The sequence below is a fragment of the Excalfactoria chinensis genome, chromosome 19 (assembly GCF_039878825.1).
Source record: "Excalfactoria chinensis isolate bCotChi1 chromosome 19, bCotChi1.hap2, whole genome shotgun sequence".
NCBI lineage: Eukaryota > Metazoa > Chordata > Aves > Galliformes > Phasianidae > Excalfactoria > Excalfactoria chinensis.
This window is the reverse complement of record NC_092843.1, coordinates 6,774,717-6,789,019: the sequence shown is the minus strand read 5'-3', so window position 1 is coordinate 6,789,019 and position 14,303 is coordinate 6,774,717. Positions and strand designations below refer to the sequence as shown.

Genomic DNA, 14,303 nt, shown 5'->3' with positions numbered 1-14,303 from the left:
GCTGGTTGTTCTTTTTTTATCTTTTCATGTAAGAACCTGAAAACCCAGAAGGGGAGCATTTGTTTCATGTTTGAAAAGCACATCAAAGTATATATTCTTTTTTTCTAAAGTATCATTATACTCTTCCTCTACACTTGAGGAATATATTCTGAAATGAATTGAAATTTGTACTTTTCATACTATCCCTTTTTTTTTAATTATTTTTTTTTTCATCTGATTCTTCATTTTTATCTATGATTTTAAAAGAAAGTGGCCTCTTTCTACCATTTCTAACCGGGTTACATTCCAGTATGTTCAGACTCCTGATTCTCTACCTAATATATTTTTAATTCTAGGCATTCTGTCACATTATTTGCGTGGATTTTTTTAAAGGCATAATGGGAAAGAAAGACTCCAGCCACCCGTGCTTTTGGTTTTAAAGGTACACGAGTAAGTTTTGGGCATAGCAGGAGCTTTGTGCTGCACTCCCCATATCTAGTTCTTTCATGGGGTTTTGTAATGCATCATTTATATGGCATTAATCATCCCATCACTGGATGCACTTCAATGGGCTCAGTGCTGACACACATGCAAACACACTGTACATAGACAGAAAAATTCTGTGCCCCTGGTGTGTGAGAAAGATTATGGAAAGATTACACAAACGCTGTCCATTGCTCGAACGTGTTCTAATGAGAAGCCACCAGCAAACAGTCATTGTTTACAGACCACATCTTGAAGGAGAAGTTAAAAATACAGTGAAATTTACGTGATGGAATAACGGAGCGAAGTGAACTCCAAAGCAAATGCTGCTTGGTCGGCTGGCTGGCACGCAGGCTGTGGTGTATGGCTTCTATTCATAGACATGAAATTAAAGGATGCAGTTAAACGCAGTTGTGAAACGTCCAGTCCAACAGCTGCATTTAGTTTGTTTTTCAATTTCTCATTGCCTTTCTTGTTTATTAGCTGTGACTCTGAGGTCAGAATTAAAACAAATATTTTAATGGCAGCATTTATGATGTTGGCAGGGAGCGCTGCGGCTCAGCGCCGCGATTCGGACACGGCGATCTGGGTGGTGTGAGGAGTCCCCTCCGACTTGAAACGGAGTCACCATTGGTGAGACTTCTCCAATGTAAAATGTCTGTAAATCACACAACCAATGAGCACCGCGGAATCGGGAATCTGCTGTGGAGTTCTTTCAGCAAAATGGAGATGCTGAAAGGGTCTCGGTTTTAGGAGGCTGAGAGGGAGGATCTTTATTTTGATTTTCACCACGTTAAAAACTAACAAAATTCCTCTGTTCCTTTTGACAGATCTGAGGTATAAAGGCCTTTATGAACTGTGATAATTAAAACCAACTTGTGTGTAAATTATACACGTCTGTCCATCCTATCAAAGTGGTTATATTTGCTTTTAAGAGTAATTTTAGAGACTGTGGGGTTGTGGTTTTATTTTGGTAAATTGTCATTACTTCGCCACATTTAAAAGAAAATTAGACACTTTATTTGTGCTCACGCTGAATATTAGTTGCTAAATACATTATTGTCCACACTTGTGCACGTTCTGTAAAACCATAGATAATGCAATCAAAATAGAATCCATAAGGAAGGAAATAAGATCAGTCTTTAAGAAATCACTTCCATACAGATCGGGTTTTACATTATATTAACATTTCTATTAGGCACAGTTTAGGATAAGTTTCCCCTCCACCTTGTTGGAAAACAGAACATTTTATAGACACACGAAGCTTTATAGAGCATTATATATGGCGATGCTGAAAGCCTCCTTTTCTATTTTAACTTCGTATTTAAATGTGGAATGTTTTAGAGTTTAGGGTATAGTCTTATGAATGTTTTGAAGATGACAAATAGTAAATTATTGGAATTTGGGGAGTTGCACAGACATAAAGGGTTTTAATACAGGTTTGGTGGTGTCTGAAGTTACAGCAGTTCTTTTCACCTTCATCCTGATGTGAAGACCTGAAATGATGCTGGGCTGTTAAGTGTACTGGGGAGCAGTGGGCTCAGCCTTTGGGTCTAATCCAGCTGCTCTTCTAGCTGTAACACCGTACCAGCTGTTATCAGGAGGCCTGATATCCAAACCCTCTGCTTATTATCTTTGTTAGTTATTTTCACTGTTTTCTTGCACAGAATGCTTCCTACTGTAGTATCTTCCATCCACAAACGTGGGACAAAGTTTTTAAGATTAATTGACAAAGGAACTTCTCAGTATTTACATTCAGTGCTATAACGGACAGGCAGGTTCTGTTTATTGGTAGGGTTTGGAGTCCTAAAATTAGGGTTTGGTAGGATACAACTTCAGTCTGTTTTTTTGTCTGCACATAACATGCTTTCTAGTTGCAGAGGTTTTTTCACTGACACCTGGATGAAGCACATTTTCCAGTGCTTAGATTTGCAGCTAATGAACGTGTACCGGGCTTAGCTGCTTTCTTGTCATGTCTAGGGAGATATTTTATAATCAGTTATAGGTATTTCAGTTTAAAACAAAATGTACTGCATGTCAAAGTTATTGATCGTTGTACAGGTTAATGATGGTTTTTGGCAAGCTTTTTGTGTGTTATGTGAATGATAGCTGCGGTTTATAGGTTAAATTTCAGATTGTTGGTGACAGTTTTAATGAACACTTTAAAATCATATTCATTTTATTGTCTCTAACATAATTTCATTCTGTGCAATTCACTGGTTAATGGATAGTCTGTTCATTTATCTCGTGCACGGGTCAATAAGTTTCGTTCTCTCCTCCCCGTAAGAGGGGAGGAATGGCCCGATCCTCTCCTGCTTACAGAGGAAGGTATGTTTTATATCATCCCTGTCGCACACACTGTGGGGGCACAACACCAGCAGCAGCCAGTGAGTGGAGAGTGCAGGCGGCGCATGCTGTGCTGTCTCCTTCCCAGGCAGTGCAAGCAGTTGCTGATCTGCTTTTATTCTTTCATTTTTATTTTTTTGCCACAGTGACTTTGTAAGCCTGAAGGGAGATTGCAGCCCACTTGTGTGTTACACCGTGGCGTGGTGAGAAGGAGAGTTTCAAGCGAAAATTAGGTAGAAATGCCATTTGTAGGCTGTTGCAGTTAATCTGTACGTTCTGGCAGCGTAAGTTCTCAGTCAGGATTGCGGTGGAGTCGGCAGTGGTAAAGCAAGAAGAGAATGTGCTTTACAAAGCTGAGAAATCGCCTCGCTTTCTGGCTGCTGCATTCGTGCTGTAAGTGGGTGTCAGGGTGAATAACCTCCATGTCTGAAGTAAAATCCCCCGCCTCCAGCTGAACTCTGGTAGCATTTTTCCAGGCAGCGTGCTGTGTTTCTGCCAGGTTGCTGAGATACTTGCCTCTCAGCTCTTATAGAAATGTGAGACAATTAATTTTTGTTCCTAAAGCTGGCACCGTTCCTTACAAGCGTTAGAGGGATGCCAGCTATCCGCTGTGGCAACTAATCACGTGGCCATATTGCCTTTGATTTTCTGTATTCTTCTGTGCCATTGAATTGGGATAGTCTTACATAAGTGGAGAACAATTTCTGGCTTATCCCAAGAAGCAGAACCAGGCTCTCCTTAGCTGAAGATAATGTGAATCAGACCTTCGCAGGACTACCACACTTATCAGTTGTTTTTGACCTCAGCGTAGAAGAGCACTTTGGGAGCTCCGTGCTGGTTGCTGTAATGCTTCTCAGACACAAAGTCTTAAGGATGTGTGTGAGTTGAGGGGAATGTGGAAAAAAAATCATTTTAGCGATTTATAGATAAAAGCCAATAGTGCTCAGCCTTGCATTTTAAATATGTTATCTAATTTAGAGGATATCGATGTGTCAGGTTTGATTCTGAGGAACATCTTCTGGCCATCTTCTTCTGTGGAAGCATGAGGCCAAGCGCACTGATCTCTTGAATGATTTTGCGAGGTAGGCTGAGCTCCTGGGAGAGACACAATGGGTAATGGTACATAGGTCTGAATTCCCTTTTCCACCCATGTTCATCAGTAGTGCTGTGCCTGAGCAGCAGCAGCAGGCCCTGCTCCCACCAGCTGCCTGCTGTCTGGGCCTCTCTTGGCTGGCTGGCACAGCCCTGGGCACGGATTCCTGTGGAAAGTCATAGCTGCACAGTAACTGTAGTGGTCCAGGCCAGTAATGGATTGCAGCACTTCAGGATTTTGCCTGCTTTATGCTGTTTGCTTTTGCTGTCCCCCATCAGTCAGACACCGTGAGGATTGCTCTGGGAGTCAAGTTAAGATCAGAAGTTTGTGCACCTACTTGAAATGTAAATCATTTGTGTCTGTTACTGCAAGCGTTGTCTTGTTTCTCAGTTACTCTGAGGAGGGAAGGCTTCACTGCCAAGAACTGTATCTGCATTAAATCCAGTAGGTGGCTGTGGGTAGCCGGGAAAGATGAGAATTATCCTGTATTGGATTTTTTATTTTATTTTTTTAAGAGCTTGTGCTTCAGTTGCCAATTTTGTTGAGGCAAGGAGCTGGACTTACAGCCTCTAAGTTAATCCTCTAAGTTTCCCGTAGCAATACTTAAGTACACCTTCAGTTTGGTAGTAGCACAGCTTTTAAATATATGGGATGAGGGAGGTACATTCTGCTATATGTTAAGTAACATATATCAATAGCATTATATGTTAAGTAACATATCAGTAGCATTATATACATTTAATACATGTTGTGTACAGATGTGCAGATTCATACAGCTACCTTACAAGTTTGGAACAGGGTGAATGTTTTGACCAAGAAAGTTTGTAGATACAGCAGGAAAGATTTTGGATGTAAGACTCGATTGCTGCTGAGTTAAGGGTGAGATTATTAATGTTAAGAAAGATTTCAAAGAAACGGGTGAAGAGAGGAAGAAATGTTCTCAGTGAAAAAGAAGTGGGAGACTTTTCAAGTTGTGGGTAGTTAATTGAATGAATAGTGGCCTAATTCCAGCAATGCAAGGAGAAGGGGTTAGGAAAAAAGTCTGCAAACAGTATAGGAAACAAAGAGCAGAAATCAAAGCTATTGCTGCAGTTTCAACCCAGTTTATTGCAGTAGGAGTGGTTAAAAAGAAAGGTACATTTAAAATGAGTTGTAAGAACTTCAGGCTTGTAGTGTTAAGGATTGAGAGCTACTATCAGGTAAGCTAAAAGGCCGAGAAGCTGCCATCCACTCAAGGTCATGCAGCAAGTCTGTGTCAGCAAAGAATGTTACATGGGATTCTGATTCCATTGCTGAAACCATGAAGTGATATGTCAGACCCAGGTCCTTTTTGTGCTTACATTTGTTAGTTATGGTTATTAAAATTTCAGAGAGAGAGTTTATAAAAGGTAATAAAAGACTAAAAGTGCTGTTCTTCATAAATATCAGCTTTTCTTCTTTAAAATGTGGTAAGTAAATTATCTGCTTTCTGAAAGTGTTACTCCTACCGGATTAGTGACTGAGAGCTGTGAAGTGCAACGCATCTACATTTTAAATAATTACGCTTCCTCAGCTACAAAAGAGTTTTTCTGTCCATTAATAATGAGAGAATTAATGTTGGACCAGCAGTGAAACAGATGAAGCCGTATACCCCTTGGGATGCCTGACTGCACCCTTAACAGACCTGAAATTCCTCTGATTATTTAAATGTTCTATATTGAAATGTGATGGTGGCCTTGAGTTAATAGTTAAAGAGGTTTAAATTGGAATGTCCCTGCAGAAGTCTTTCCCATTGATTGGAGCAAGTGGGCAGAAAAATACCTGATTTGATTGTTGGAAAGTGTTGATAGTGCCATACAGTTTAACAGGTTGGTTTGTTCGTGTTTTCTGCTTCCTAAACTGTGTTAGCAGACTTTTTTTAAGCATGTAGATTACTTCAGGGTTGGAGGTATCTCTTATAACGGCAAATTGATGTATGGAAACACTGATTTCCTGCAATCAGTTGTGCTGGGACTTTTGTAACAAGTACAGCTTTCTTAGCTAACAAGTAGTTATTTAGTGACAGAGAAATTCCTTGCTTTTGCTCTATTTTGACTTTTGATTTTTGACTTTAATTGTTGACTTTTGAGACGTGTATTAAAAATAACAGACTGGCATCGTATTCAGTGAATTGCAGTTACAAAGACTGTCACAGGATTGCACGTGCCTGGGCAGAAGGTGAGAACCTGTGATCTGTAGCTTGAAAGCCATTGAAAGGAGTTCTATTTTGCAGCAAAAATTTAGAAAACAGGACCTAACAAAAAAATGCAGTTATTTTTAACACAAGGTGCAGTTTAAATAGATTGCCTCATAGTGATTAGCCAGGTTGATATCAGTGAGAATGGCCTCTTTCTGAAATTATTTCCAGGTTTATTCTTCTGTATTTTTAAGTTTTCAGTTATATACGTCCCACCCTTGTGTTTGTTGGTTTTTTTTTTCCCATTTTACCTAAAGGTCTCCCAGCAGGAAACCCATTTTCATTCTACAGACATATTCCTTTAAACCCACGATTCCCTGTTAAATAATCACTCTCATTTCAGATAGCTGTGATTTAGCTAAGTATTGTTTTAAGTAGTTTGAAATGAAATCCCTCTTTATTCCCTGCAATTTTTACCCTGGAAGTACATGGAAAGGGATCTTAAACCTGGGAAGAAGTGTATAATATGTATATGAAAGTCAGTGATTGGGTCTTTGTGTTTTGTGAGTGAGAGGGGTGTAATGAACAGGGCTGGTGTTGTACAGGGTGTTAATTCTCCTATCTTTTAATTTTGGATGGATACAATTATCAGTGTTTTAAATTGATCACTACTTAACCTTTTTGAAAGCTGTCTTTATTAATCCAAGCACCGAACCTATTATCTCCAAAGAAAGTTACCCCCCAAGCCAGAAGGAAGGACTGCAGCAGTGGTATTTCCTAGAAGGTTTGAATGGAGGCCATGTCCTCTTTCAGAGTTCTGTTATTTGGGAGGGGGAGGAATATAGAGAACATTTCCCAGTCATCAAATTGGTATCTCCATGCAGATATTTTACTGCTGGAATAGTACATTTGAGTCTATTCTTTACCGCAGATAGAACTTCTATATAAACAATTGATATCCGCCTATGTACCATGGTAAGCTTTGTTCATTACTGCCAGCAATTCTCCCTTTGATATGAAGTCCTGAAGAGGAGAATCTTGGTGTCCTGTCTTTTACTTTTATGCTGTTTTGGTGCTTTTTGTAGTCTCAGATTCCCCACCTTCAAGATCAGAGGAGTTTTTGGGCCTTTGTTTCTTTAGGACAGTTGCATATTTTTGAGCTTAATCGAGTATTATTTATAATTTATTTAATTTTTCCTTATCTAGTTTCATCCTACTGCATAAAATCTCACCATTTCCTGAAGGTTGCTTCTTTGTCACCTTCGTATGGTCAACTAATTTGATACAGATTTCTTTTTTCCCACCTTTTTATAGAAGTCTTGCATTTTATTAAAATTTGTCAGTCACAAGTAAAACAGGTGAGTTTTAATATCTATTGAATCTATTGAAGAGACGTGTGGGCACTTGTAAAGGTTGGTCTGCTCGGGTATCACTAATCACTAATATCACTAATGGTGAATCTGCTCTGTTTTGGTACTTCATAGGTCTGTAATTAATTCTAGAATACATTAAAATGATTATCAGGACACTCATTTAGCACAGCAGGCATTGTTAATGAGTTGTTAATGCCCTTTAGCATTAAAGACATGCAGATATATAAAAGGGTTGAATTATTTCCCATCTCGAATGTAGTGACAAAAGCTCTGCAGACCTCAAGGAGGCCAGGATTTTGTCCTCCCTCTGTAACATTCACTTTATTGTAATTCCAATTAGAAGAGAAAAACACAATAATATATTTCAGCAGTAAAAAGTTTTACTGCAGTCTGTGCGACTGGAGCAAAGCCTCAAACACCACTGTAATGGTGGTGGCTGTGGATTTGTGTCCCTTGTGGAGGAGTTACAAGCAGGGCTGGAAGAAAAGGAGTCTGTTTGCTTTGATCTTTTGCCCTCATTTACTCTGCTGCCCTCAGTGTGCGTTCTTTAGCTTAGGCAGGGAGAAACCCATCCTGATCGAGGTTTACTCTTTATTGGGCCATCAGCTGTAGTCAGTTAGCGTTTGGAACTGCTGAGTAGTATTAAGCCATAAAGCATACTGCTGAGCTGTCTGCTAGGCATAGCAAAGGTCTGGTGGATTCTATACATCCACCCCAACCTCCAGATATTTGGATTATATGTATAACTGTCCTGATAGAGTTAAATGCAGAGCAGTCGCCAGAGTGCACTCACTGGTAATTATTCCGTTACAAGATAACTTGTTTTCCATTTCTTTTGCTGATTCTTAATATTTATCTTCAATTTTTTTAGATGTCTTTATGCACTTGATTTTTCTTAGTGAATTAAAATAAGGTCAGGGTTTCCTTATTTAATTCAGCTATCAGAGACCAAGTTTTGTAGTGATGGCATTTGTGTTACACTCAGAAGCATACACGGGCTCAGCAGCACTAATAGTTGCGTATATTTTTATTAGTATCAGCCTCATAGAGGAGTTAAGTGAGTAGAAATAAAGCTACTGTTCATGGGTAGGCTGCATGTTTCATAAAAACACAGACTATATGGGCTTGGTCACATCTTCCATGGTTGGTTTGAGGCTTGTGGAAAGGACAAAGTGCACCCAGCAGTGTGAAGGGAAGGATGCAGAGTGAGTGTGCAGGCAGTCGGGAGTGCTGTAACCAGTGTGGTTCCTCTGCGTGCTCTGATGCTGGCCTTTGGAAACCTACAGAGCACGATATTTCAACATTTCATGGTGTCTGTCCTCATACTAAAAAAAGTACTTGTGTATCTGAGAAGTTGCTCGTATGTTTTAAACACTATTTGTAAAATGGAATATTTGTGCAGGGGCTGTGCAGGTCTTTGCGTGCAGGAAAATGTCAGAATTGTGTATCTGTAAATACCTGTGTTCTTTATGCAATTGTATGGCTGCTTTCCTAAAGTGTGTGCTCTTAGTGTTCTCAGAACAAACCCAGCACAGCTCGAATGCGTTGAGCTCTTCAGCAGGCGATTACAAATTGGCATTGTTTTGGAAGGAGGAGAAACTGCTGTTCTGAAAGGTGACATTGCTTTAAGTGAACGTATTCATGAAACCAAGGTGAAATTGTGCACATCTCATTTGTATGCATATAATAAAAAACAATGCAGTTCGATAGGTGTTATAAATAGGATGTGGTGGAGATGCTCAGGCTGCTAAGGTTTCAAAGATTTTATAGCACGTACCCAACTGAGATTTGCTGCTCTCTAATTTTGCCTTTTGGGCTAACCAGCTGACGCCTAGCTGAAAAGAGTTATGTTCCTACAAGGCCACAGAAGCCTTAGTATTCAGTTTCCTTCGGATTGTGGAGGACTCTGTGTACCATCAGCAGCTCCAATCCCACCCTTTAGGCCAACCCTCATCTATCAAACCCGGGCTGAGAGCTAGCAAGAGGAAGCTCCCAGATAAACATACAGCAGCGCCTCAACTCCTAATCACTCTGGGCTTCCGCTTCCAGGCCCTATAATTAGAAGTCCTTCTTTTCCTTGTATTCCCAGTTGACGCAAATGCTTTTTGTGGCTTGGCACCTCATTTAGGGCGTGGGCTTAGTTTATGGCCAGGCCAGAGTCTGGTTTAGTCTTCTGATACTGCATAAATAGCTCTTAACCCACGGTCTACATCTGTACTGGTTTTTCCTTTTATGCATATATTTGCTGTATTTTTTTTTAATGTTTCTGTCCTGAAAGAAGCGTGTCGTTTTCCAAACACAATGCATGGGAAGCAGGCAGACGTGTCTGTCAGGTAAAACAGAGCTGCAGGAACTTTGTTATTCTTTTTGCATCTAGGACATCAGGTCCCTTTGAACTGGGTTTTAATCATCTCTATGGATTTGAAAAACCACACAGTAAAGCAGTTGTTAACTTAGACTAACTGTACACCTCACGCTATGGATTAAAATAAGATCAGCTCTGCTGGGAGGTGCATACTAATTACTGTCTGCTTGGCACATAGGTTTCTGTGGGTTCTGTACATGTAAGATGTTCTATTGATTTCAGATGGCATCTGTTAACCAGGGATTAATGCCAGTTTGAAAAATAAGCAGGAAATCCTTGAGAATTACTCACTTCTCATCTATGGTTATTCATACATGAAGTACATCTTACGAGGAAAACATTTTGGAATGAGCTTATGATAACTTTAACCCCGATTTCCGTCTAAACAACTTCTTGAGAAAACTGTCACAAAGTCTTTGAGAAAGTGGAGCTGAAGTTTCCTGCACATGAAAGAGAAAGTGAGGTCAGTGCTGTGTCTGGAGGTCAGTGGGGTGTGCAGAGGAACGCCATTGCTGTGCTGTAGGAATCGACAGCTGTGATTCTCTATGTGAAGCAATGAGAGGTGGAGGACACCACACCAAAACACACCTCCCATCTCCTAAAACATCAGGTTTAGTGCTTGAGTAACAGTAGTAAGATGTTTGAAAATTCGGTTTTATAGCTGGGTATTCTTTTGCACTTGTGGTGCTGTGCTTGGGATCTCTGTGTTGACACAGCTCTGCAAGTATATATTTGGCTTTCAGAGGCAAATGTTTGTAGGAAATCTTCTCCATTCGCTTCCTGAAGAAATAATTGCTAATAGAAGCAAAGGGCCTGATTTCTTATGGCTTCCATCTGTGACAGACAGAAGGATTTTCAGTTAGACATGCAAAAATTGTTATATCAGATGCCACCCATCACTTTATTTTTAAGCCAATTTGTTTCTACCCACAAATACAATTTCTTTCACCTCTGTTCTTCAAGCTAGCAAAAAAACCCCAAAACCCCAAATACCCCAAGGCAAGGACAGCACATTGCTGTGGCCTCACAGGGCAGTGATCCAAATTGCAGGTAGGTGAGTGTGTTTTGTTTTGCTGCTTGATTTGCTGAGGCCCTGCACGTGTCATTGGAGGATGAGCTGGTGCTCCTGGGTGCTGCACTTGTTAGGCCGTGTGCTCCCAAGCAGCACCCTAGCACTGTGTGAATAGAAATTACAGATTTGGAAAAATACCTTTGTAAGGAGCAAGATGAGATTATATCGGTCTGTGGGCTGTAGGGTTTATCAGTGCATCTGCAGACACCTGCATCTCCAGCCAGGATTGGAAACAAGAACTAAAGAGCAGAGAGTTGAGGTGGTCAGTGCGGTGTGGTGATCCCTGTGTTCTCACTGCCTCCTGATTATTATGCAGCTTTCTGCGTCCAGCTCCCAGGCAGATTGTTGGCTCATTCCACCATGTTGTTATGATCGCACTGTGCCGTGTGATGGGATGCACATGAAGAATGCTGCGCTCAGATCTCTGGATACATTCTGCACGTGCATTTACAAAAGACTTCTAGGGAAAGAAGCTCCAGGTTTGCCGAGGCCAGCTGCAGGCTGCTGAGAGAGGCCCTATGGGCGCATCTCCTCTAGCTTCTCTTTCTGCAGGGCTCCTTTCCCTCTGTATTAAGGCAGAGGCCAAGAGGATGGAAAGCACACTCAGCCTCCCTGAGAAGTGTCTGATGTGTGAGGAGAGGCAGACGGGGATGCAAAAAATAAATACTTAGAATTAGGTCTTATGGAATATCCTCACTCCAGTAATAGCATCAGCCTAATTCTAGTACACAAACCCCTCTATTTGCTTCCAATTTTCTCCACTGGTAACACTATATATTATCGAGGACCGCACACTTCACTAGGAGGGAAGTGTATCTTGTGATGTTTCAGAACAGAATTAATGCAAATTGTGTGCATAATCCCACACTAAAGACTTGGCTCACTTGCGCTTAAGCAACTTTAGCTGTATTTCCTATCAACACAGTCACTACAAATCAAGGAAATTGCCAGTTAAGCCAACATTAACATCCAGACCAACCTCGACTCACATGCCTTACCGCCCAAACACAATACCCAAATGCACTCGTGGATTTCTGAGCTCCGTAACAAACTCTCTTTCATTTCTAACACTCGGCACCGGGGCAGCAGCCTGTAGCAGTAAAAGTATGTCTCCTGGAGAGAATCTTGCTGAGGTCGGGTTTAAGATATTTAAGATTCTGCGTATGCGTGATTTTGCGGAAATAAATGGCTGTGAGCGACGTGGGTGGCCTCGCGCTCTGCCTGAGCCCCACCAGCACAGTGGTCAAGCTAAAAGGAGCTTCGTAGGCAAATCTGTCTCGACGTGCAGTTTGGATTTCTCTGCAGTTCAGTACCTTTCTGCTGGCCCGGCTCATTCTTTAAAGTATTGATCTTCACAAATTTCTTCTATCTCCAAGAGCTGTGGTCGAGTGAAACAGGCACTGTGGTCATGCACAGAGTCCGTGCTGGTGCTGTGTTAGTGTTGGTGTATCTGGAGCATGCTGGGGATGCTGGTGGGTCCAGAACATCAACGCTTTGGCTCCAATATGGGCTTAAAGGCAGGGAGATTTTGGGGCTGTCAAGGAGGAAAAGTGCTCAGGGTAGTGACCCAGTGGGAGGGCACCAGTGGTTCTGCTGAAAGGTTAATTAAACTTAATCTGAACTGAGGGAGTGATTCTGTGCTGCTCTGTATGTGAATTTGCTTTATTTGCCCAGTCTAGTTCTGAAAGTTTAGAAGTGGCGCGTACTGTACCAGACTTCAGTGATAACGTGGGGGGTTGGGAATTTGTACTGGGTATATTTGTTAGGCAGCAGTGAGTAGAAAAAAAATATGAACCATGGAGTCAGGGGTTAAAAAAGGGAGAATGTGAACACTTGTTTGTGACAGAAATAAGCTCTCCGCTGTCCTTTGAACAGGAGTCAGGTAAAACGTGGAGGTCTAAATTCTCTTCCTGCAGTATAAAAGACTTTTAAGTGAAGAACCAATGCAATCTGAACTGGGCAGAAAGCTCCTGGTTTCCTGTGGTGGATATGATACTCTGACAGTTATTTAGAAGGTGCTTTAACGTAGCTATTAACGTGCTTAAAATGCTTTGCATCTGAAGTTGATAAAGTTAGATGTTTATTTGGGGTGATAATTTCCTTAATTTTATTAATTAGTGAGTTAACATGGATATTTATATGTGGAAAAATAGCTATGAAGTTCTCTTGCTGTAGTCTTACATTATGCCATAATGCCATGCTTCCATATGGAAAAATATTTTTGTTTGGTGTAGAACCATGAAGGCACTTTAAATACGTGTTTGTGAACTATGAAATGAGTTATGGGCTGACATACAAAGAAGAAAAAGTAAACAGCGTATAGAAGTTACTGTGATTCTGCTGCTCTCCTAATTTAATCATTTCAGTACATCCATCAGTGACCTGTTTTCAATGAAGTTAGTACCTAATTTAATATTTCACTTGAAAGCTCTCAACTCTGATTTGCTGCCTTTCCAGCCATAAATCAGACAGTTTCTTTCACATTCATTTGTAAAAAGATGCTCCTTCAGGCTTGTTTTGATACAGGTTGTTCTAGCTGTGTTTTCATAGCAGCTTTGTGTCCAGAATTAATTCCTGTGGAAAACACCAATCTTTTGTATACAGACTTTCACTGTGAAGAGCTCTTTTGTTGATTCCCTCATCGCTTCAGTACTGCATGTTGGTCACTCAGACTCCCACTGTGGCTTGAAATACTCACAGGTTTCTCGGTTGCCTTTCGTAGCTTCGTGCTGTGCTTGATCAGCAGTGATGGTGTTGCATGATGTAGGTTGAAGTTCTGTTTCGTTTTTATGAAATGAATCTCTTTGAAATCAGTAATTTTCCTGCAACTGTTTTGTTTCCAGAAACCACAATGTAAAACACTTTAGCTTTTTAGATAGATGCTCTTAAGCCTCTTTTCAAGTGATTAATCTCTTGTGCTTTTCTTTTTCTTTATTTTTATTTCTTTTTTTTTTTTTTACCCAGGGATGTTGCTGGTCACTACTGACACATTAGGCCATGATTTCCATGTTTTTCAAATACTGACACATCCTTGGTCATCATCACAAAGTGCCGTCCATCATTTGTATACACTTCACAGGGGAGAGACTGAAGCCAAAGTAAGTTGAACTATTTGCTGAAGAATAATCCCCAGACACCTTATACATTTTGTGTATGTTGGCACTTTAATGTTTGTTTCAGCACAGAAAGAGCCTTTCTTGTGTTATAGCCGCAAAAAGGATAAGAGCACAGCGTTTAACCTGGACAATAATAAATTCTTGCCCTTTACAATGAGGTGCTGTCAGATTTATTCAGATATGACTCTACCTCCAAAGAGCCCAGATTATTAGCTGTGTTTGCACTTAACCTTTTCTCATGTAACATTTGTCTAGTGCCTGTGAAGCAACTGTCAGGGTTTGCTTGACTTTGGTGGTAAAAGCCAAAGAAAGGTGACTGGA

At 40.7% G+C, this 14,303-nt stretch overlaps 1 protein-coding gene across 9 annotated transcripts in view; it reads left to right on the top strand.

The window, feature by feature from the left end:
• Positions 1–14,303, top strand: part of BCAS3 (BCAS3 microtubule associated cell migration factor) — a 301,481-nt gene that overhangs the window by 72,615 nt on the left and 214,563 nt on the right. For all 9 annotated transcript variants that reach the window (XM_072353527.1, XM_072353531.1, XM_072353526.1 and 6 more), the window contains exon 14: positions 13,831–13,964. In XM_072353527.1, coding sequence (XP_072209628.1) covers positions 13,831–13,964 — 134 coding nt within the window. The remainder of the gene's footprint in view (positions 1–13,830; positions 13,965–14,303) is intronic.